At 46.4% G+C, this 25164-nt stretch overlaps 1 protein-coding gene across 3 annotated transcripts in view; it reads right to left on the reverse strand.

Annotated features, from left to right (window-relative positions):
* The window catches only part of rbms3 (RNA binding motif, single stranded interacting protein), a 260118-nt gene that overhangs the window by 40837 nt on the left and 194117 nt on the right, over positions 1–25164 (reverse strand). For all 3 annotated transcript variants that reach the window (XM_035182376.2, XM_035182377.2, XM_035182378.1), the window contains 2 exons: positions 24440–24519; positions 1660–1766 (listed from right to left, as the gene is read on the reverse strand). In XM_035182376.2, the coding sequence (XP_035038267.1) occupies positions 1660–1766; positions 24440–24519 (187 nt within the window). The remainder of the gene's footprint in view (positions 1–1659; positions 1767–24439; positions 24520–25164) is intronic.

Below are 25164 nucleotides of genomic sequence, written 5' to 3' on the forward strand. Positions count from 1 at the left end.
TGTTGTGTAATGAGCATGGGCCAGAAACGACAAAAACAATATACCGAGTGTGCGTCTCTGCCTTTAGAAACATTATTTGATGTAATATTTCTTGGTGATGAGTGTTGACTTCTATCCCTGCAAAACATTCACTGGCAACTGAAGCACGATTAAAAACTAAGCATATGTTTTTTTTAATATCAAACCAAAACTCTTTTTGTTTCCCTGAACTTAATGAAGGAGACATGAGACAAACAAAGATCTTAAAGTCTTGAACAAACAAACCACCCTGAACTCCCCCTCCACACACTATTGATATCATTATCATTTCTCCCTTATTCTTCTTCATGCACCTAGAAGACGAAGTACAAGCACACACGCAGTCAAGCACGCACACACACACACACACACACACACACACACACACACACACACAGTCATCTCACTTTACCTCAAATCAACCCTGTCAATGTGTGAGGCGATGTAGCAATGTGATTTAGGTTAAACACGCACCACTGGCTTATAGGTGTTAGGACTGCTGAGCATGTGATTGACAGACACACACACACACACACACACACACACACACACACACACACACACACACACACACAGCATATGCAATACCAACTCCACTTCTCAACACACCCAGGACCCCCACCGCCGACACAAACGCACACACACACAGAGAGCATGTGTATTCTGAAGGACAAACATTTCATCTCTCCCGGTCTCCCCTACATTGCAGTTTCAGCACAACTGTCAGCCTCGGTGCCTGTGTGTGTGTGTGTGTGTGTGTGTGTGTGTGTGTGTGTTCACTCTCCTCTATACAGTCCAGGCCGAATGACTACTCTACCTTTCTCCTCTGTGTGTCCTTCCTCGTAGAGCTAGTTGGGAGCCTACGAAGCGACTTTAACCTTGTCTCCACATGTTGCTGATGAATACGTTACCACAGCGCTGGATCCAATTTCAGGTTTCCCAGCATTCTGATGTATGGCGGGAATATACGTGTTCAGCGAGGCGTTTGGCTTGAGATGCAATTTACGTGACAGAGCCTATACATCCGGGGGCAGGTTGATCGATATCAGGGCTATTTTTCTCCTGTGTTTTTTTACAGCTTCATACCTTAGAGTAAATACAAATGACAGGACGTAATGCTTTACATGAACCTAGATGCAGCCAACTTTGTGAGCAGGGTGGGGCCCTGTTCTTGTAATTACCATTACCTCAGCGGTAAACGCCTTATTTAAAATGTCACGGTGCTGAAATGGAAAGAGTTTAACAGAGTTAGCCCACGTGTTCTGGCCACGTTTGAGTTTCCCATTTATAGATTCTTGGTTTATTCAGTATATTGAGTACACGAGTTAAAGTGAATAGACTTTGGGATTAAAATCCTTAGTCATGATTTGTTTTTGACAAACTAATATTAAGTTTCTATGGTTGATACTTGACTTGTATTCTTCTTAATCTGCTCAGTTTATTACTCACTCTTTATTAATGGCATCTATTGGCCACTTGATAAGAAAACCTGAAGAAGCTGGATGTTCAACGCATCTTTCGCTGAAGAAAAAGATTTGTATCCCATGCAGAATATTAAAACATACATCTTGTGTGAGATGATATTTGCACAAGTTGTAGGGGAGGAAATCAGTTTATTTTAAATCTGATGTAACGTCTTACCTCGCCATCCCTGTGCCACGGCCTCCCGTTCTGAGGGTACTTGCTCTGGCTCTGGCGTTTCTTCTGCCCTCCGTCTGCAAATTTGCACAGCAAAGGCTCTATGGGAGCTGCGGAGAGGGGGAAAGAGGACAAAATCATGTGAGAAGGATTGTATGTGACCTCCCCCCCACCCCTCAGAAGGACAGAAGACCCTTTGAACAGTGTCGCATTTCTCTTCTTCTACCATCTCACCCCTTTCCCTCCCTCTTCCCTCCCTCACTCCCTCCTCCCCGGCCTCCAATGAAGCTCTTAGTCAGATTCCCAGACCAACGATGTTGGCAGGCCCTCCGTACCCCTGCTCCGGCTGGCAGCCCATGAAAGAGCATCGCAGGGTATTGTTGAAATAATAATCACAGTAATCGCTCTTGTAAATACCTCTGAGATGGTAATGTAGGACCGCTCTGTCAGCCAGAGCTTGTTTCTATAAGGCGTTCCTGTTCCTGACGCATAATCCCTGTTTTAATTTAACAGACATCTTTGCCTTTATTTGAAATTTTATGCCTTTTTCCACCTCGCAACCATCGGTGCAAGCGTCTCGCTGGACTGCGAACACTAGGGGCGCTCTACCACACTAAGACAAGAAACAGAGGATTGACAAAAACAGCCGCACTTCAGAGCTGGCAAGTGAAAACCAAACATGAAATGACAGAGCTGTTCTAAGTTCAACTGCAAAAAAAACAGAGAAAGAGGGACCGTCTATGCGGCGACTGTCTCCATATCAACATGCTTTTGTGTGAATAATTGCCAATAAAAGGTTGATGAAAATGTTGCGACGACCCATAGATAAGTTCTGAAAGGGCACGTTCTCACACTTGAGCTGCAGGTGAGAGGAATAAAAATAGGCACCATGGGAAGAGAGAGAAATCTGTAGAAAGACAGGTTCAATGAAAAAAAAAAAAGGGTCTTCATGAGCTTTTCTCATGAGAAACAGGTGGCTGTTTTGGCCGGGGTGTGTGTGTGTGTGTGTGTGTGTGTGTGTGTGTGTGTGTGTGTGTGTGTGTGTGTGTGTGTGTCTCCCCCTTTTCAGTCTGCGATGGCGAGATTGGAATCTCTTTGGGGGCAGACTGCGGAGATGAGTGAGCGGAAGGGAGACAGTTGGATAAACACATGAGTACAGACAAGGAACAAAAACAGGGAGAAGAAGAGTGAAAGAGATATGGCTGAGTGGAAGAGAGAGTGAAACAAGGGGAGAACAGAGTGAGAATCTACCGCGGGATCAAACACTCGTTCCCTGGGAGGGCTGTACAGTTCAGCTCTATAGTACAGTACACACACACACACACACACACACACGAGCTTGTCCAAACACCGAACCTCTGCTGCCCTGCACCTGGTGGCTTAGAAGGGAGCTGACGGCTCTGCTGTCAACGCATTCGCATTACGGGCCTGGCAGCTCGTGACACTGCCGCTCTGTGACGACACGGGCCGATGATGGGGGGGGGCGGGCGAGCAATGGGACCTTTCGTCACGCCTCGCTAGAGATGACACCCACTGAGAAAATTGCTGATGGTTTAATCTTCTCTCGCAGATGTTAAGACGCACCTTAGGCCAATAATGGTGCAGCGTCACAAGACGGCGGAGAATGAGGCGCTGTCAGGATTGACGAGGCGGTGACAGCAATAAAACCGTGTCAGGGCGAATTTACGACGGGGGAGGTTTCCGGTTGAAGGAAATGATTCGGGTGTTAATGAGCAAACACGATGATTTGTATATTAACTTCCATTCATTTCACTGACATGTCACTGATACTGTCACATTAAGGGAAGAATTATTTGGAAGTTCGAGAGGGTGTCTTAAGAATGCAAATAGGAAGATGGCTGTGTGATCGTTAATGTGACTATGGGGCCAAACTATTTTAGTTTCAAACTTCTTCAAGCCCACACATACAATACGAGTGAAAACAGTGATTTCTGCGTGCACAGCTGAGGAGATGGGCGTGAACTTGCTGCTCCACGCTGCCCCACGGTTGACCGCGAGAAGGTCAGAGATGGGCTGGGGACTGGAGTGTTCTAAGTGAGGGCAGCATCAGCCGCTGTCCCCGCCTCAAAAGGACCAAAATTCAAGTTGACGAGCGCATGACTGTCAAATGTGTCACCGTGCAGTTTCAAATGCGAGTTCACCCTCGTCTCAGCCCTGTGCTCGCAGTTGTGCAGGCAGAGCAGAAATGCTCCCGACCACTTTCTTCATAAGGATAATGTCCTGTGCATGAATTCCGAGACCAAATAAACGCCATACCAAAGACATTCAACTTTTCTGAGTGTGAGTGTGTTTCTGTGGCTTGAGGCGATCCAACGAGACCAAACTTTTCAGAGTCAGCCAAGGAGAATGTAGCCTGGTAGGGAGAGTGAGAGAGAGATGCTGCGGAGGAAAAGCAACAGAACCACTCCCAAACCTCTCCTCTGAGATAATTAGCCATCGGAGAAATTTAGAGAATCTGACACGAGAGTACGCTGACGTTCCCCCACTGACTTCATGCCCAGTTCCCACCACCAGCGAGCCAATTTGTTTAAAACTTCAGCCCAAGATCAACAGCCTCACACCACCCCACCCACCCTGTGAACACACTCACCCCTCTGTAGCCCTGACACACACACACACACACACACACACACACACACACACACACACACACTTCTGCCCTGAAAGTTCCTCTGGCATAACCCTTGAATACACACACACAAACCCACGGACACATACACACACAATAGGAATCGCTGCCAGCTTAAAAACTCTTCTTAGACCTCTCACCGCACACCGTCATCACTGACACAGCCCAGAATAAACTCGGCCACTGGCCGTACACACTGGGCTGCTGATGCTGCGTCTTTAGGTCACGGTCTCCAAGTGAAACACGTTTCCTCCGGTTGTAGTGTCTGATGTGTCGTTTGGAAAAAAGTTATGAAGTAGCTGCCCTTTGATGATCCTAAATTATAGGAAAAAGAAGTGAAGTGTTTTGGATCAGGGGTCAACAACTGCCAATAACAAGGTGCTCCATGGGGACTCGTAACTGGTTTTTAATGCGGGTTGCCGTAGGAACTGGTAAACACATTAAGGCAGGGTGACCACATGCACGTGATCAAGTGCACACAGGACCAACCCCACACATGACGGCGAGCGAGGCACTCTGAGGCGGTTTAGTGAGAGTAAGACGTCTGCGAGCCTCGTCTCATCACATCTCAGTCATACTCCACTCTGTGCATTTGGCTGGAAGAGACAGTCATGGCTCTCTGTTCATCAATAGACACTTTACCACCCAGTAAAATGAACCAATAAGTGCACGCAGATGTACTTCAGTGCAAGACACTGCAATTACAACAGCCGTTTAAATTGAAGCTTGTTGCAAGTTTCGCTTATTAGCGCTCCATGCATAAGTAATTATTGCTATTACTGTTGTTTCCTATGGGCCGGCATCTGGGGGAAATCAGCGCTTTGTCTGCGGAATGAAAGCCAGCGCAGCGAGAACACCAGATCTCGCCGTTCCTTTTCTTCCTGCTATCTGTGGACAAAGAGAGCTTACGTGCTCCGGATGGTCTCGCAGGGGCCAGCTGAATGGCGTCTTGATCCATGAATGCAAATAAGCGCGTGTATTGTAATGCATCAATGTCAGAGCGTCATACAGTCATCTGCTGCTCAGAATTGGACCGTGCATCTGTTTGGCGTGAATGGCGAAATCATGCAGGAATACCCCCTAGGCTGTAGCAGGGCTGGGTAAAAGGTTTTGCTCAGGGAAACAGGCGTCTTTTCACCATCAAGACAGTTACAAAAGAGGCCTCTCACAGGCTCGGAGTCAAACTGGGACGCCCTCGCTTTGCTCCGAGAGTGTGCAAAGCTCTCGAGGGCGAACAAAGGGAACTGTTCAGCCACTTCTGCCGAAATATGTCACTCTGAGAAAGCTTGAGTGAAAGGAAGCTTTCCACTTCCCAATGACAACTTTTGGTCAAAGGTTCCAGCGGATTCTTGGGCTTGAGGTTCCATGAGCTAAGCGTCTAAAGAAAAGTTAGTTGGACGGCTCAGTGTTTTACTGCAAGGACATATTTGGAAAGGTTGAGGAAGAGGAAGAAAGCGGACAGTATTTTATTGGAACGCTGCTGCACTCTCATGCTGCTCGAGGGGATCTCTAATTGGATCAACAACTGTCTGATTCCCATCAGCCGGCTTGACCTGTCTGCCCAAAGCGAGGAGGCTGCGTCTTATGGGAAAGAGAGTGAAAGGGAGTGGGAGGGAGAGAGTGAGAGACGTGGAAAGACACAAGACAGATACAGGAAAAGCAACAGAGCTCAAGGGACAGTGTTCTGGAAATAGAGGAAGAGATAGTTGCTAGAAAAACACAAGACAGGTGGGGCAAGACAAATGAGAAGAGGCATCGACAAAAACTGCAGCCGTGTATACACGTAGCCATTTTCAGAGTCAAACAGACAAGCTCAGAATGGCCGCCCAACCAGGAAGGGAGGCGGCGGCAGCTTCCCTACAGGGAGCGGCTTTGACGGATCCCAGTCGATAGCTCTCACAACTGCCACGCTGGCCTTGCATCCTTCAGCATGGAAATGAAGACAGTCTGCCAGCCGTTTTGCTGACAGGGACGGCACACATGGCTCAATGACACGGCCTGATAAATGGAGCGGGCGCTGCGAGGAGAGCTCGGCGAGAGAGCGAGACAAAGAGGAGGGGGGGGGAGATAGATGGGAAAGACAGATACAGTGTCGTAGAGAGACACGAGGAGACAGTGACAGAAGGGGGACCGAGGGGCAGAGAGAGAGATTCACCGAGGGAAGGAGTGGCAAGCCAGTTCCCCCCCCCCACCCCCCCCTGTCTGATCCATACTGTATGGATGAGCTGGAGAGACGAGTGTAGGGAGAAGAATGTCAACAACGCACTGCATCCGTTACACATGCTCTCTGGCTATTGATCAGCCCTTGCTCAGATTCTCCCATAGAGGGCTCCTGCCGCACGCAGGCCTGAGATGATATTATGGATTACAGGAAGGGAAGTGCGGGGATGAGCGCTGGATGCCGGCGGTAGAAGCCTGATCGATGAGCTATTGCGCACTTAACAAGACTAATGTTATGTAGGGAGTCTCTGACATGCTAATCCATCTCTCACTCTCTCCATCCGATTTCATCTCTCTCCGTCATGGTTATCTCCCGTCTGCCTATCTCGATCCTCCATTTTTCTTTCTTTCCCTCTTTTCCGATTTCATCTCTCTCTGTCATTCTTTCTCCCGTCTGCCTATCTCGAGCCTCCATTTTTTCTTTCTATCTTTCTTTCCGATTTAATCTCTTTCTGTCATTTTACCTCCCGTCTGCCTATCTCGATCCTCCGTTTCTCTATCCTTCCTTCTGACCGCCTGTCTGTCCATCCATCTGTCCATCCCTCGCTCTCTCTCTCCGATTCCATCTCTCTGTCATGTCATCTCCTGCCCATTTTAATCCACTTTCTTTCTTTCTTCCTTTCTATATATCTATTGGATTCCATCTCTCTGCCATGGTTGTCTTCTGTCTGTCTACCTCGATCCTCCATTTCTCTTTCTTTCCTTCATTCTGCCCATCATCCATCCATCCCTCACTCTCTCGATCCGATTTCATCTCTCTCAGACATGTTCTTTCTTTCTTTCTTTCTTTCTTTCTTTCTTTCTTTCTTTCTTCAGACATATAAAGAAAAGCTGATGGATGAGATGAGCTCCATGTGTCTGACTCACAGTGAGTCCACACTGCAGCAGACAACTGCAGCTGACTGGCATCTTATGGGCACGGGAACACGTTTAAATCGAAGCGGTAGTCTGGGAACATGCAGACATCAATGTGACCTGATCTTCCCGAAAAAGGTGAAGAACACTTAACAAAATAAAGAGTTGTAATTACAGTAGCAGCTGGAAATATGGGTGAATATGATTGTGCCTTCGAGTGTTGGCTCCGAATTAATCTGCTCTTACAGTAAAATGTGAGCGCAGCAAGTGCAGCGCCAAACAGGCGGCGGGTTTCCAGCTGCTCGCCATCTCCTGCGAGACGAGCTCCGAGGTACCGGTTAAATGAAAAACTTCATTTTAGCTTAATCAGCTAAATCCACTTGCCATTCCCAATGCTAAGGTTGCCATGGTGAGCAAACAAATAGCCAGTGTATGTGTGCGAGTGCCAGCTCTAATGAGCGGCTCGCAGTCCTGCATCCATACATTATAATAACATTTATGCAAGCAGACAGTCCTCGCCGCATTCATTCCGAATGGCGTTGCGGAGCGTCGCTGGTTCCCGCAGTGAGTCGCGATTTTAAAGTGGCGGTGGCAGATGTTTCTAATGTCGAAGCCACACATGCAGCTCGTCACTGCCAACATCTTTGCCGCTGCAGTATCGGCAGCCACTTTACACAGCTGGCCAGGGTGGCAATTACAGCACAAGTGTCCGCATTGTGGTCGGCACAAAAACTGTAAGTACGGCACAGTACGAGACTGAAAAACACCACGTTTGGAGTGGATTCGAAATAAGATCCCAGCTAAGAAAACACCACAATGTGAACCAGGCGAGCGAGTACGTCACGGATTGGAAGCTACGAGCCGTGAGCCAACTGGACCAGTTTGGTCTTGAAGATGTAAGAACAATCATGCAAAATGCTTCATGACTTCTTCACCGATGAGGAGATTAGGCAAGAAGAGGAATAAAACGTACATACTATTAACAGCATATATATATATATTTTACGGCCTGCAGGGGATTGAGAATCTTCTTGGCCTAAACGCTTTGATGCGCTGGTAAATTTAAGATCACAGACTGAATTTGTGTTTAAAGGAAGAAAGGCATTAGACAGTAAGAGAAATAATGCATAAAGTATTAAATAATCTAAGAATGGAATAAACTGGTTCTGGCCCGTGGAGCTCTTTTTTTTTTTTTTACGGCATAAAAAACATGTCCGTGGCAGAGGGACTTAAGAGCAGCTGCTGCCGTGCTTCGCCTGTGGGGGTTGACTTGTGCTGCCACTGTCTGTGTCACTGCCTGTGTGGGCAGACAGTGAAGCTAGCTCTGTCCCTGTTAGCAGAGTATTATAACACTGCCAACGCCTCCAGTGACCCGTGAAACCTCCCATCTATAGAGATGAATCATACAGATGGGCGCTTTGTAATTCAACAGTGCTGCCCGTCCACCAGACCTGCAGCAAATATAACTCGCTATGACACCGGAGCAGAATCGGGATGAATGGGGGTTTCTGAGCTCTGTGGGGACATCTGAGCATTTCAATCTGGGCCACGTTCTATGAATGTGAATTTTCAGTTTATTGGGAACGCTTCAAACTTGAAAACATATTCTAACCTCTTAGTTCCCTTAAAGTTGAGGTCAGAGTTAGATTCATATCCGGGAAAAGGATGGAGCCTTCTATCCGTGCTCTGCGGTTATTTTGTCCGTATTTCTAAACTATCGCAAACTGCTCCACCATGTTTGTTGTTGTGAGAAGCTAAACTCTACGATGTCTTTCTAGTGGATGAATTGCTTAAAAACAGTGCCAACGTAAAGGATGCATGGAAGTATGTGGGCTATTACATAGTGTTAAACTGATGTATCTTTTTTCGTAGGCACGGGCAGCATAAACGAGTCTTTTCTACAGATTCCACACAATGTTATGTTACAGCAAAGTTATTCAGGTTTGTTTATCATGGAGATACTGATCGTATTTGGCATTTCTCAGCACTACACTTTTTATATATATCGTAGTTACACAAATTCACACTCTGCCCCTTGCAAATAGTCCTCCAATGTTTGTCTACTGATACCCAAAAGAACCAGTGGACGTTAGGTGCCTCATTGAATGGTATCTTACCCAGATGGCCCAACAATTCAAACACATGATTTTCTTGTTCTAAGAAAGGGTTATCTAACCTTTAGGCTCCTGTTGCCTGGAAATTGACAGTGACATTTGAAAGAGAAGCACAAATACAAGAAAGCTGTATCGGTCCGAGCGGCGGAGTGAAGCGCACAAAAAGGCTGTGGGTCTGTTAACTAGGTTTCCACCGCAGGGGCTTCCAGTAACAACGGTATGGACAGAAAAGAAAATGAAATTACAGCACAATAAATGAATTATCAATAAAGAGCCCTCAATACTGTATCTGAGGGGGATCAATATGCCACGGCCAGGCTGCAATGTGGGCCGAGGGCTGAGGGCACGCCTACAGCTGAGGGACCGGCCGGGTCGATAATGTCACTGGGGGTGCTCGACGATCAATGCCGCCAGTGACGTTGATTTATGATCAATGAAAGCGGGGCACCTGACTAATAAGGGAGGAAGGGGCGGAGGGGGGCGTACGAGAAGGGGGGGGTGGGGGTTCCATAGAGTCCCCTTTACTGTAACTGATTGGGGATCGATGGAGAGTGGCACCGTGGCTGATTAGGGATCAGGCGACTCCGTGGCAGAGGAAGGCAGCTATGTGTGAGAGGATTCTGTTGGCTGCGTGGAGAGCAGCCTGTCTGAGCCGAGCAGAGCTGCAGAGACTGTAATTAAAGCTGTGCTGAAAGGAGCTTTCCACCGGTTGATAGAAGCTGCAGGTGCAGCTCTCTTTGCTCTTTCACTGTCAAAAGAACACACACGCACACACACACACATACACACACACACACACACACACACACACACACACACTGTCACTAAAACACACTCAGCATATACATGGCCAAACACAGCACAGGAAGGTCTGCGCTACTTTCCTCTCATTGGTTCATTGCTACGAACCCAAATGATCCAAGTGTAATTTTTGGGGCACGATATGTTAAACGTATTACTTTCAGCAGATTACTTGATCGTGTTTCATTTCAGTGATATGCAGTAATTACAAACAGATGCTGTGGGTTGCTGCTTGTCTCATATTTGCCTTCAGCAAAGAGGTAGGAGTTGCTAATTTCATGAAGCAGTTAGTGACGCTTGCTCTTAAATAAAATTTAAAGCGAATCTTACACCTGACAGACAAGTATGAACTCCCACAAAGCAAATCTGCTTTGGCCCAGATTTGGCCCCACACTGTCACACTGCCACACTATCATCATTCCACATATCTGGTAGATTGATGGCACAGCGGCGTCCCACTCCTGTTTTGCCAGATCTGGGCCACGAGGAAGCCTAATGAATGCCTCATATCAACCAAAGGTGCAAAAGGTGGCCTGAATTTGTTTTGTGCTACCACATGGGCCCCTTAAGGTTCATATCAAGATTACATGTTGCCTAGAGCACCGCATGTTTGCCAAAAAAAGACTTTTGTCCAGGCCACAATAAGGCCAGAAGTGCCCCATCATATCCTGAAGTGGTCCACATCTGTATTCTCTCTGTGTTGCTTTGTTTTAAAAGGACAACCTTTGTCAGGCAACTCTCCTCTCACCTTTATTCAATCTCTATGATTCCTCTGGTAATCTCATAAACACTGAAACACATGAGAAGGTACAGACGTGGCTGTGAAATATCTGGAAGATTTCAGATTAGTGGCCTTAGCTTCACAAGACAAATAAAAGAAGGTAGATTTAGGTCCAAATTTAGACGCTAACCCCTTCATCTGTGCTTTGTCAGACAGATCCCTTCAGAGAGGAACGGTGCATCAGACGCTCCGGCTCATAATTCATTCATTTCTTAGGTATTCTCTTTGTTCTCCAGCAGCGTTGACACTAATTTTCCTCTGTCTTTCAAAAAAAAAGAAGAAAAAAAGTTGCTGACAACAAAGCTCACTGAATACATCAACTGTTTTCTAAGGAAGCTGCAGAGTCTGCTGGCGTAATTAAGTAGATATTACAGTGTATTGTTCAACAATACTGACATTTATGAAATTGTTTTTGATTTGGATGTGAAGGTCAGGCTGGTAATTACATGAATAATTAATTCTCAGAAAGAAGTCCGTCTAAGGTTGGCGCCATGTATGTGTCTTTTTATTCTGGGACGTAACATTAATATTAAATCACCAGCAGAGAGCATTATGCTAAGGAAGAAACATCATAAAAATAATTATTTAAATGGCGATTAGAGATTTTAGAGTCCTGGCCACAATCGGACGCCACTTCCCTCCCGTATCAGTATCTTATTGTTTTCCTCTCAATCTTCCCTCTGTTTCAAAGAGAAAAGCCCAAAACAACTAAAGATGGTCGCTTGTTAGCATGAAAAATACCACTTAGCAAACTCTTCAGCTTTAAACTAGTTTCAGTAACTACGTCCCCTTGAGAGAACAATATCAGAGCGATAACCGGAGAGAGAGGTCGACCCGTGGAGAACAACTTTGAGTAAGTCCTTGCCTAAACATCTCAGACGTGATGAAAGGCTTTGTTTTTCTCGGTCTGCGTTAATGGGTCCCAATCGATGTGGGAGAGCCGTGTTTTTTCTCCACATGTCCTGACCCTTGGGGAAACACAGGGAGGTAATGTGGGAGGGGAGAGGTATCGACAGACAACATCAATATCGCTGGGATTCACAAGCGGCCGCGTGCTGAAGGTAACTACTTCTAAGTTTAAGCTCAGGTTGGTCTCCAGGACTCATCACTGCAGCATCAAGGTCGGAGGAAGTGTCCGAGGGCCTGAGCGTCGGCGTGGACGGTAAATTAGCAGCTAGAAACAAAACAAAATGCTAGAAACTGATGATACACATCTGGATTCACCTCTAAAACAACCCATCTGTCCTACACACACACACACACACGGGCGCAGACACACCGATTCATTCACTTACACGATGCCAGGAATGTGAGGCAGCGCTGCAGAGGCAAGCACATCGCCACGCTGGCTCTCATCTGTCACCGGCGGCAACCAGCCCGCCAGCCGCCATGATGTGCTGCTTAATTGGGGGAGCTGATGAGGTCTGATGAGGCCGGTACTTATTGAATTCCCCAGCCTGTTATTTAGACAATGCTGAAGAGAAGTGGCCTCCCTCTTCTCTCCCATCCTCATCCATTCACTGTCCCGGCAGGGGGCTGCTGGCTAATCCACTCTTGTTTGTAATGGCTGTGCGAACTGAGGGGATTTGGACACGCTCTCCCATCGCCAGCGCACATCTAACACACTCCACTGTTGATTTTATCCCATAATGGGCCGATTTGATGAGTTAACCAGATCCCTGCACCCATTCACCCATCTCAACCCCTCTTTGCCCGCCTCGCCATTGTGTGTGTGTGTCTGTGTGCGCATCCATGTGTGTGTGCTTTGGGGGTATAGTTGGATAACCAGACTTTGAACCAGTTTTCTTTCAGCGAACCAAAAGCAATTACCAAATCTAAGATCTGGCTGCAGGGTGTTCACCGTGTGTGTGTATGCGTGTGTGAACGAAAAAGAGAGAGAGAGAGAGAGAGAGAGAAAGAGAGCGTGTGATGGAGAGAAAGAAATCAGCGGAGAGAAGCGGAAGTTGTGGAACAGATGGCTAAATGGCAGGACAACAAACTTTCATTTCTGTGCCTCAGACTGGTGAAAGAGATGGAGACTGTGCCGTCGCAGAGGGGCGCCAAGAGTGTGGCTCAGTATGGGACAGCACATCAAACTGCATTAGAACTAATGAAAAAAAAAAAAAATAGAAACTTGTGATGTATGTCTTTTCAGCACACAAGAATAAATTATCAGAATTTCAAACGTAAAGTTTGGGTTGCAAAATTCAGCATCTGGGTGGTCGGACATTTATCTGCACCAGCTGTAAGGATGACGGGCTCCCATAAAGCAAATTTACTGAGATGAGAACCGGCCAGAAAAGCAACAAAAGAGGAAATATCTGACACGCAGTCATATTATTAAAAAAACTGTACAGTATAAAGGTATCGTCCTTCTGATGTATGTATCACACTGTGCAGAGTATGTGAGCCCCTGCTTCCCCAGCTCTTTGTCTGCCACACTCTGCATTACAATGAGCTGTCAAAATCTCTGAAACAGCGTTATTAAAAATGCTCGCAGTATTTTTCCCTCTTCGGGAGTGTTAAGAGAAGCTAATAACACATCCAATAAAACCAGCTCAAACCCTGAGACTCGAAAATGATCCGAAATGAAATAAACCCACTGAATGACTGGTGTATCCAGAGGTATCGACGGACACAAAAGGCCAAAATGTATAGATCAGGGTTGATGCTGATGAAGAGGAGGAGGTGGTGGAGGTGGTGGAGGTGGTTCCTGCGTTAAAGGCAGAAACATTTAAAAGCTTACACGGACAAGGTACAACCTGGAGAGCACCGGGGGCACGGCGAATCAATAGCAGCCCGACTTAGAAATCTGCTGTATAATCCTTGATCTCCAAGGCCATTTGCTTTGCAGCCTGAAATTGGATACACCCCGACTGCATCCCCTGACCCCGCTGCGCCGAGCCCGCTGCTCAACTCCACAAATAAGACATCCTGAGAAATTGATCTGGATGCATCTGTGGCAAGATTACGTCTCGGGCTAACAGAGAGATATGACTGGCTCAAGGTAATTCATAAATCTGTGTGTCTATGTGTAAGACAGCGCCCGGTGAATGGGAAAACCTGGAGGTAGCGCTATCATAACGACATCGCCGCTATCTGGAAGACTCCTGCAGCAAAGAGGCCATTAAGACAACACCTTTACAAATGCTACGGGCAAATGACAAACACTGAAATACACCGTTATAAATTCTACACGGTAGCGAGGCTGTCATCTTTTTTTATTTCGCCTTGAGGCAGCACCTTTTTGCGGTGTAACACAAATACATACAATGACCTGAGTGAGTCAGTGTGAGGAGTAGAAATTATTTTCTATTATTTTCACCTCGTCCAACGAGGTTATGTTTTCACCCTTGTCCGGGGATTACACGGAATTCAGTAGAAGGATGAAACTTGAAAGAACAGATTCAGAATATGATTTTAACTTTCTTTAATATTGCATGATTTTTGACATTTCTTTATCAATTTCCCAAGGAATAATTAATTATTCTCGATGCCATATCATCAGACATATTTAGGGGAGTGATAGTGGATTCATATGTGGTTTCATAAGGGGGCAGTTGGGCCTTGGCTAAGGTATGTGCTCTAATGAGTTGTGGTTTATATTATATCTTATTTTACGTTTGTTTATTTCGTATAAAAGTTATATTTACATACAAGACATGTGTATATACAGAATTACTTTTTGTGTCTGACAGACATTCAAGAAAGCTACAGCAACAACATGTTTGATTCTGATTACCTGTCATACAGGGACTGGACAACATGTGTAAGTTCACTATGTGTCAGTCATGTTACACTGTTACACTGTTTAAGAATCATTTCATTGCCTGACCCATTATTGTTCCATCTTAACAGGTGACACAAAATAAACCAAATACTCCTGTTCAAGGTGAAAGCTGCACTCCAGTAACACTTAGAGCACTTTCTACTGTGAAGCAAGCAAGACGGGAAAAGTAGGATTTTTTTTTAGGAAGAGTATATCCTCAGGTGCCTCTCTGCTGCTGGAGCAGGCTGTCTAATATTTTGTGTTATTCCCATGGTGGTGTGTATTGTTAGAGTGGCAGTTGTTGGACTCTCTGAGGCCTTTAAGCTCCGCGTTTTTCCCCTTATTACTTGGTGCCTGGTGGGGGGACAAACAGCTGCAGAGAGATTTGGTGCAGCACAACAGGGGTGGTCCCCTGATACCTCGAATTCATACTTTCCACCTGACGCACAGGATAGAGAGAACAGAGAGCTGGCAATTACCAGACTTCTCTCTATATATACTGAAACCGCGGCTGGCGCGTCTCTGCTGTACTCCACTCTGAAGGCTGTCTTAGGGCCAAGCTTGAGGTAATGAAAGCAACACACTCCTAATGGACTATTGATGTGTGTGTGTGTGTGTGGGCGTGTGTGTGTGTGTGGATGTATGGGAGGAAGACGGAGGAACAGAGCGAGAGAGGTTTGAAGAACAAAGGGAGGAAAAGCAGACTGCGAGAAATGATTTCGTTGGCGTGTTGCTGTTGTTTTCTCTCTGTGTTTTTTCGTTATGGCAGAAAGTTCTGCGAGAGGCCTGTAGAGCTAAAGCTGAGGAAAAGCAGCAGATACAACGTGCAAGTGCGATCCAATAGCCCTGATGTGCCGTTCAGCTCGCCAAGGAAAGTGTCTCAGACATGAGGTCACTGAAAAACCAGGTGTTTTTCCACCGTCCCTCACCCCAAACCTGCAGCAGCTCCCATAGAAATACACTCGTGTAAAGTAAAAGATGCACGTAATCCTCGGTGGCAACCTTATCACGGCAAGTTTCACCAAATTGAACACGTCCCACTGCTGCTGGTTGAGTGTGTAGGTGTGTGTGCACTTTTCTTTTTGTATCTCTCTGTGTGTGTGTGTCCTCCCCTGCTGGCAGCCGGTCAGATGAATGAATGGGCGTCCACTCCTGGAGGTCCAGTGGCGCGACAGAAATAACTCTGCTGACCACGGTGACCTCTGCTTGTTCCCACACAGCCCGCGTCCTGTTCTAATGGAGGCGCATGCTCTATTTTGGGGGGGGAGCAGCCACATTTATCTCACTGCCCTCTGTGTCCTGGGATGGCGACAGTGACGTGCTCGGCTGTAACTGATGCTTGTTCTTCTCGCCTTTTCTTTTTTACCTCGCTTCCCTGACGCAGGCACACACAGAACACAATCGGTCTTGAGGTCAATTCTGGTCAGTGGGATGACCTCGACAACACACCTCACTATTTTCGTTCACCTTCAAATGCATTCCTTCGAAGCGCGCTAAAAACAACAGTGTGGGAAAAAAGCAGATAGCTGTCATTTATCAGACTCATGTGTTGTGACACTCTAACCCAATATAGAGAGGGATTGACCTGGGAACCAAAAAAAAAAGCAGGCCGGCTGAATCGCTTGCATACCACAGAGACCTTGGAGCATGATTATCCTTCCTCAGCGAGCTTAATCTTCATTCTGGAGGACGGGGAGGCTGGCCGAGAGGGTATAAGCTCAGTGACCCACTGTATCTGGCGAGAGGCTGAATATTAATCTGTGCGAAAGAAACGCATCGCCTCCAGTGCTACGTTAGATTAGGTTGACTAATGGCTACAACCTGGACTCTTGGGATACACGAAGATAACGTGCACATCACAAGACTTGATTCCTGAGGTGGTGGAGAGCCGAGGCGGAGGGCGGGAAGGAAAACATACAAGTTGTTTTTGCTCATGATTGTGACGTCTGCAGTCAGATTAATGACTAATTAGATTAATTAGTTCCTGAGCTTTTCAGTATAAAGTTCATAATAAGTATCGTAAAAAACTAAAAAAAGGCATTCGGCTAGTTATTCACTTTCTCACTGGGCAGGGCCAAATGGTAGATGCAGTGCTCCAGGACAATTAGCAGAAACCAGAAATAATATGACTTAAGTGATAATAGATTATTGATTAATAGATTCCTTTCCTTTCCTTTAACAAGACTAAAGTAAAGATCCATAACGCCAGAGATCTGTGATGGTGACAAAGTCAGCGCAATCTAAAACAGATCTTTTTTCTGGAAGGCAAAATGTGAAAGAACATATTCTTAATAACTCAGAGTATTTTACATCCAAGAGCGTTTCTTGCTACAAAGCCCGGATTAGATTTCTGTTCCAAACATTTCCACTTTGACAATAAATTTAAAACTAAGAGAAAGAAAAGCTAAAAGAAAGAAAAACTTCTCTCAGCCGTCTTCATGGAGTGAACGCACGGCATAAAAGAGAGCAGGCTGAACGCATGTCAAACAAAAGAGGAGAGCGGAGATATTAAGTAAAAGCAGCCTCAGGTGTTTATTTTGCTCGCACTAATACTGTGTGCACTCAGCTGCATCCAGTAACAAAGATGAGCATTTGGGAGAAATGAGCAGGAACGTACGTGTGTGTGTGTGATGTGCAGAGAGGGCGTGTGGTGTAGATGAAAGACAGCGGCGGCAGGGACGATAAGAGAGGGAGGGACGGATGAGAGAGCGAGAGAGAGTATAAAAGCAAGGGCAACAAAAAGTGGCAAGGAGAGCTATGGGCGGGGGTGAGGGGAGGAAGATAGGAGGGGATAAACATGGTGGACAGCTGGCCCGGGGTCGCCGGGGTCAAGCTCAGGACGCGGTCACACGGTCAATATCATTCTCTCATCTGGTCTGTTGCAGATGCAGCAACCGAAACTTTACTCAAATTTAACCTTCCAGCCGCTCAGGTTGGTCCAACTTTCACTCGCTTCTGCTTCCCCGCGCCACCCATCACTCCCCCCCCCCGCCCTTTCCCATCTGTTCTCCTTTATCTCCCTCTCTTATTCTTGTCATATTTTTCTCGGCTTCTAATCTACGTCTTTCTATCACACTCCCGCTATATCTCTCTCCATTACCCTGCCCCCGTAATGTATCTCTTGTCTCCCCGTATTCTGTCTCTCTCCACATTAGATGTGGTTGAGTGGAGAGCAAAGTCAATCATTTCTGCCTAAACCCCTCCAGGAGCCGGCGCGCCTCTCCTCTGCCTAAACAAACTTTGAAGCCAATCAAAGGGCTTATATTATTTTCTGTGGAAGGGGACTGCAGCAGGTGAATACTTTATGTTCTGGTGACGGATCCACTCGGAGCGGCTCCTCTCTCCTCCTCCTCCTCCTCCTCTCCGCCTGTTGGGCGTCGCTCGTGACTGATACAGTTCAGTGGCAAAACAAACAAAGCGTGACAAATCCAGATTATTGTCTGTGGGCGAGATAAGGTTATAATGAGAGAGTGCAACGGGGGGGAAATTGATCCTTTTTCAGGAAGCTGTCTGATTTACTGGGGTTGCCAATAATAACTTCCTGTGTGTCCTGCCTCTAATGGAAGTCAGGTGAAGTCAGGGGTGGGGCGGGGGGGTATGAGAGAGAATGGTTCACGCTAAGCGGACAGATTTCATTATGATGCAATATCCTGAGGAGTGCATTTGAAAAGGGGGGTAATTATTATCCGGGGCAGAGCATATTGAGAAGCTGTCTGGATGTCAGTGAGGATCAGGAGCAGAGACAGAAATATATCTCGTTCACACCCGGTGACAACGGACGTAAATTAATTATCAATACGTGACGGATTTGACCTTTTGTTTCTGACAGGAAAGGAAAACATTAGATATAAACAATTCACAGATCAGCAGCCATAGGCGACACACAGATGCATCATGGGAAACAAACGGCGAGGCAGCCATGTCTGAGACACGCGCTGACAGCCACGCCACCAACCTACTTGGCTGAGAGTTAAATCTACACGCCATAGGGGAGAGAGAAAAAGTGCTGTCGACAGGCCAGTTATTAGCCAGGGGAATGTGGGAGGGATTGCAGAAATTAACATGGATTACTCAAGTATGACTGACAGTTTCAGAAGGGCTTTTTGTGACTTACCAAGTGATTTGGGACTCGCCTTAATTCAGCGAGGGACGTTTTAATACCGTGGGCTGTCTCTGCTATCTTGGCACCGTTGCCTTGGTGAGGACGCCAACAGGGAGTGGATCTTTTTCTGCAACAGCACCCCCCGGCAACAGCTCCCCCGCCCTCAGTGGCACAGGCCTCTGCAAATAATCACGGGGATGTGTTGTCGGGTCCGGCACTTGGGGCTCAGCACAGTCGTTTGGTAAAAAGGGGGAAGGGGGGGTTGCCAAATAGTGGCCCCTGTTAACTCTGTGTAGCATAATCTTGACAGCTGCAGTAATTCTACAGAAGACCCCAGTGTCATCTGGATCTCTGAGAGAGAAACGGCAAATCAAGTCTATGATTGGGGATTTTTTCTAAAGCAATGACATTCATATGGGTATGGAAAAGTGCACCACTAATCTCCATGAGTAAATTAATTTTCGAAACACTAAAATAGTATAGTTAGACTTTGAAGCTGAAAAGTTTCAAAGGACAGAGACGGTCACGGCAAGTTGGAAAAAGAAATTGTAAAACCAGATAATGTTTCGAGAGAGAAATGCCAGAGTCCTGTCTAAAAAAAAATAAAATAAGAAGAAACAGGAAAGCTTGTACATATTGCATGTTTCCGTTTGGTTCCATCTCCCAGGGCCACTGAGGCTGCTTCCTGATGTGGTTTTCATTATTTATCCAGCATCTATTGGACAATATTGGAGCCAACTCTGGGCTCTGCTGCCATATTGGCAACAGGAGCGGTGGCAACGGAAGTGAAAAGGAAGAAGCTGCATGTGCTACTGCACGTTCGGTCTGGACTGACTCACTGTTTGCACAGTTAGACGTTCGTGGGGATGTTAGATTCATCAAAGTCTGCTGCTGCCATTCTTAGCAATGCTCAGCATCACCTGCATCTGAAAACACAGCCATTGTTTGTTTTGCTCTTCTTCGACTGCTGACGATGGAATTAAGCTAAATGGCACAAACAGCAGTGAGAGGAAAAGCACATGCAGTGTGTCCAATGTCATCAATTTCCTCTGTGCCACTGCAGACACACAATTTGGGACGCACATGAGATTGCTCACCTGCCAAAGCCAAACAGTGGCTAATGTGTCTCCGGTTTGAATTAAATTTACCATAGGGTGTCATCTCTAAGCTGTTTAATGCATTGTGGGACGCAAGACTTTAATCAGCGAGGCTCAGTGGAGCCGGCGGATTAAATCACTTTTTATCTGTGCTTCCTTTGACTTTCCTACTGCTCAGGGTTGCCGTGTAAATCATAATGCGTCCCTGTTGGGCTCACTTCAGCACGGGTCATTGCTGTAGTCACAATTCATAAAGTCCATTTATTTTTGTAAATTGAGTAAAACCACATCCGCCGAGAAACACACGGATAACTCCTCATTCTCACGTCCGGCGACAAAGCGGATTGTTTCTCGGAAAAATAAGGTTGGTGCGTCTACATGGGAGAACGTGTCCATCTATCTGTGTTTGTGTGTATCACCTTTAAATGCACAGTATGTGTGTTGCGGCGAAAAACACACACACACACGCCTGCTTTGGCATACACGCACTACAACCACTTTCCTGCATAGTTCCTCTCCGTGTGCGGGCGTATGCACACTCACATCCGACAACAGCGTCAGGCAGAGCGGCTGCCGCATTGCACAGAATAGCTAAACAGCTGTAGTGCTCCATCAGGGGCTATCGATCATGTCCCTCTCTCTGAATCACAATCAGACGTGGGCAGACCAGAGCGGCTGGAGCAGGCCTCAGCGACTGGCTCGTTGGACGACTGCTACACACCTCTCATATCAACCAGGCCTCGCCAAACAAACCTGACCTGGATAGCTGATTGGACGCATCTATATGTGAGCGCTGTAGTTCGGGGGTTCTGTAGAAAGTTGCCGGACGTGATTTAATTTCAAGTTCCTTTTGTACACGAGTTGTATTTTAGAGTGGAAACGTGTCTATAAGGATTAATGTATTGATACAACACCTAATATACTTGTAACCATATATTGTATCTGTGTGTAACTACATGAATATTAGACATGATCTCGTTACAATCCTAATGGTAAGAACAGGGAAGCTGTTTGAGTATCATTAGCTGCCATCTGCTATCGTCCCCCTACACTGTATATCAACTCAACAAATCATGTAATCACAAGGAGGTTCGATGTTATTACATTAAAATTTAAACAGGAAGTGTATGGAAACGGTCTATGGAAGCCATTAGCTGCCATCTGTTAGCATCTCCACAATCCTCTGCTCTGTATACGTTCCTCCTCCCCGTGTCCTTGCGTTATCTCCAAACTAATGGCCAACATGGTGACTTCCTTTCTGATTAACTTCCCCATGGTCAGTTGAACGTAACGTATGACCTGGCGCATGACGTCCATATTTACTTCCTGGTGTGTGACAGGAAAGGTTACAGCTCAATATCCGTTTGTGTATATCGCCACTGGACACACCTGAGTGGAAGAGGACGTCTATAACAAGGGACACCCCCATCTTGCATGCACAGAAACACACACACACACACACACACACACACACACACACACACACACACACACACACACACACACACACACACACACACACACACCTCTTGACACGGTGTGATTGAGTGGCTAAGCTGGATGTGCAGAGGCCTGACAGATATGGGCTTGAGAGGATTGTTGAGTGTGCTCGGTACATTTAGATGACTGTGTGTATGTGCATGTATGTAAGCTGAAAGTGTTGTCATGTATGTGTGTAGGCATGTGTGTGTGTACCAACCAAGCTACTCTGTGTGTGTTCTAAATGCTAAATGGTGGAAAAAAAAGCATCCCATTAGCATTATATGGATGTTGACATTCCATTCAGGTCAAAGTTATTGGTGCATGACTATATTTGTGCTTATGCAGTTTGTGCGTGTGTGTATGTGTCAAGTCTCACACAGTGTAGTAGTCATGGCTGTCACACAAGCATGACCATGCATGTGCACACACAGACACGCACACACACACACGCAAAAACACATACACTCCCACTGCTTTGCCGTGTGTGGCGGGGCCCCCCCAGGGGGTGCCGCTGAGCTGTCAAAGATGGATGGATGAAGAAGCTGCCCTGCATAGCAAGGGGCTCTGGGGAAATACCACCAACATGACACACACACGCACACGCACACGCACACACACACACACACACACTGACACATCCTCTGTCTGCACACAAACACAGTGTGTGTATATGTTTCCACTTTAAAATGCATAAATTTGAATAAACACGCATGAATCACAAACAGAAATGTTGTGAGAACCCATGACGTGCACACTCGTACACACATGCACGTCTATGAAAGTCGAGCCGCTGCCTCTGTGTGGAAGAGAAACAGCCGTACGGTTCTCTGCAGAGGAACATGCGAGTTTGATAACAGAGGAATGTCCAGAGATTTCCATTTAGCAGACAGACGGTCGACATGGACAGTGTCAGAAAGCAGACAAAAATAATAAAATACACACTTCCTCAATCGCACACACTCAGGTGAGGTGAAACTTATGGGGAAAGTATCAAAGGAATGACAGAGGGAGCTTTTATCGATAATTATTCATAAATAAGACTGACATCCAAGGGACAACATTTTAATATCTGAAGCGCACCAATAAATCTCGGTATAAACAATAACTCTTTTTTTATTGGTTGCTGCCTTATAAATTAATTTCTGGGACGTGGAAGCGAGTCATCACAGATAAAAAGACGACAGGCAGAGCCGGAGACGTGAGGGATCAGACGGTCCAGCAGATTTTTCAACAAATCTCCATCACTCAAACAGTTTTCATGTGCAAAGAGGGAATTTATTGACATTTCTCGTGCGTTCGCGTTTTGGATTTGCTTACAAATGACGCGGTTTAGACAATCTGGATAGAATGTCTGATCATCTAACTGCTTGTGTTTCACCAGCTTCCCAAATCTCAGGAATTTGTTTTGTCAGTGCAGTGTTATCACAACTATATAGAAATGATGGGGCCCCAGTTGCAATAAATCACAATTACCATTTTAATTGATTATGACTACGGTTTGCATTGCTTCAAATCACAAAAAAATGCAACAACACAAGGAACAATAATAACTTTTGGCGATTCCAGTCGTGTGTGTGTGTGTGGGTGTGTGTGTGTGTGTGTGTGTGTGCGTGCGTGCGTGCGTGCGTGCGTGCGTGTGTACTCTGACGTACAGCAAAGGAGAGAGGGGGATTTCACGGACCTTTTAGGATGGGACGATTGTAGCACCAGACCAGAGTAGACCTTGTAAACTTAACCATTCTTAATTCCACAGTAGGATTTCCTCGACCGGGGCAGTAAATCTCCGTGCTTGGCACAAGCCTGAACAATCCATTAACAATAATAAAGCCTGAGCAGCTGGGAGATGGACCCTTAAAGGGGAAGGTCAGCCCGATATTACAGCATTAAAGGTTTCCTATTACGGCTCAACTTCAATATAACCGCTCACCTTGCCTTTAATGGCCGCTGGCTACGCAGTGGACGAGCATATATGGAGATTCTAAATCCAGACTCTTTCCGATATTACTGGATACTGGAGATGGTTCTGAGCCACTGGTTGGAGGTGTGAGTATTGTTAATAACGTCGCCCCGGGGGTGAAGGAGATGTCCTCGCCCTGTCTGTCCCCCTGGGTCACACGGGAGGATTCAAGCTCCGCAGCACCTGGCCTCAAAAAATGCTTGGGCAGCATTTTCATCATCCTAGATTTTCCCTCTGACTGTGTCTTTGATATCTTTGCTCTCCTTCCACCTCACTTTTCTTTCTGCTGTCACCTCTTGTCGTCCGTAACTCCCTCAGGGACTTGCTGTGTTCCGTCCAACATTGCCAAGTCTTTGTTTCAAACTTTCGGGACATGGGACGCCACTTTGGAAGCAGGATAAAAGATTTCCCTGCTATTGCACACCACGTGGCGCTATCTTGTCGCTACATGTGTCTCGATTTTGTGACATTCTTGCCTGCTCTCTCCTTGGCCAAGCTTGTTCCAATGTCTAGGGTGACTGCAGAAAAATGAAAAAAAAGAGAGGGAGGAGAGAGGACACAGCAACAGAGAGCAGGAGAGGAAAGAGGGGAGAGTGCAAGCTCTTAAGTAGATTGCAAGAACAGCACAGAGGCATGAGTGTGAATATTAAACGGGTTTTCTCCTGCCCGAGAAGTTCCAGCCTGCAGCAGCAGCAGAACCACCAGCACTGGGGACAGAGGTAGAGAGAGAGGCAGCGGTCGAGACGTATGGAACCGTATAGGTGAGCCAGCCAGCTCCAGGTGTCAGAAACACCGGTGTACACAATCTATCAAGCTGTCCGGCACATCACAGATGAGGAATTACCATAATCGAATTAGAGAGGAGGCTTCTCGTTGTAGAGGTGATGATTTTTCAAGAAAGGAAAGGAAAAGGGGGGATGTGAGAGTAATGTAAGGCAAAGGAGAGGAGACTCACCTGGGATGCCTGGCGGGGTTTTCAGGTATTTTCCATTGAAATGCTGTATCACTACTTCACACTTCTCTGTGGACTCCATCCTGCAAGAAAGCAAAGCATGGGATTTGATTTAAACACATTTACAACACATGAGGGATTCTTTATGGCACAAGATGGACGCACACAGCAGCATTAGCTCACCGACCATGGTACTAGGATAAAGGAGTCGATTGTATAATTTATAATAATTTTTCTAATTATATCATTTCTTGATGATCGCCCAAAGCGATTTACAGTTTTGCCATTTAACCATTCACACACACATTCATACAGTGCATCAATCACACACCAGGGGCACTTTGGGGTTCTGTAGCTTCCCCTAGGACACTTCAGCAAGTGGAATAGTGGAGACTGGGATCAAATCACCAACCCTCTGGTTAGTGGACGACCCGCTCTACCTCCTGAGCCACAGCTTTATTGCTTGTTTCTCTTTTACGCTGCGACCTCTACAACATGGAGCGTGAGGAAAACACTGGCCTCCATGACACATTTACCACAATAAGGAGTCCCCCACTCGGCTGTGAGTTGCTGGCTGGTTATTATACTTCTGTTCATCCGCAAAACTGCTGTGGGACGACCCAGAGTCTGTCTGTCTATCTGCTGCGGAACAGCATTGTCTGCATGAGTCAGAACTTCATAATGAAATTCAGCGTTTGCGGGGGAAGAAGAGTTGTCAGGCAGCCTTG

The sequence above is a fragment of the Hippoglossus stenolepis genome, chromosome 17 (assembly GCF_022539355.2).
Source record: "Hippoglossus stenolepis isolate QCI-W04-F060 chromosome 17, HSTE1.2, whole genome shotgun sequence".
Lineage (NCBI taxonomy): Eukaryota > Metazoa > Chordata > Actinopteri > Pleuronectiformes > Pleuronectidae > Hippoglossus > Hippoglossus stenolepis.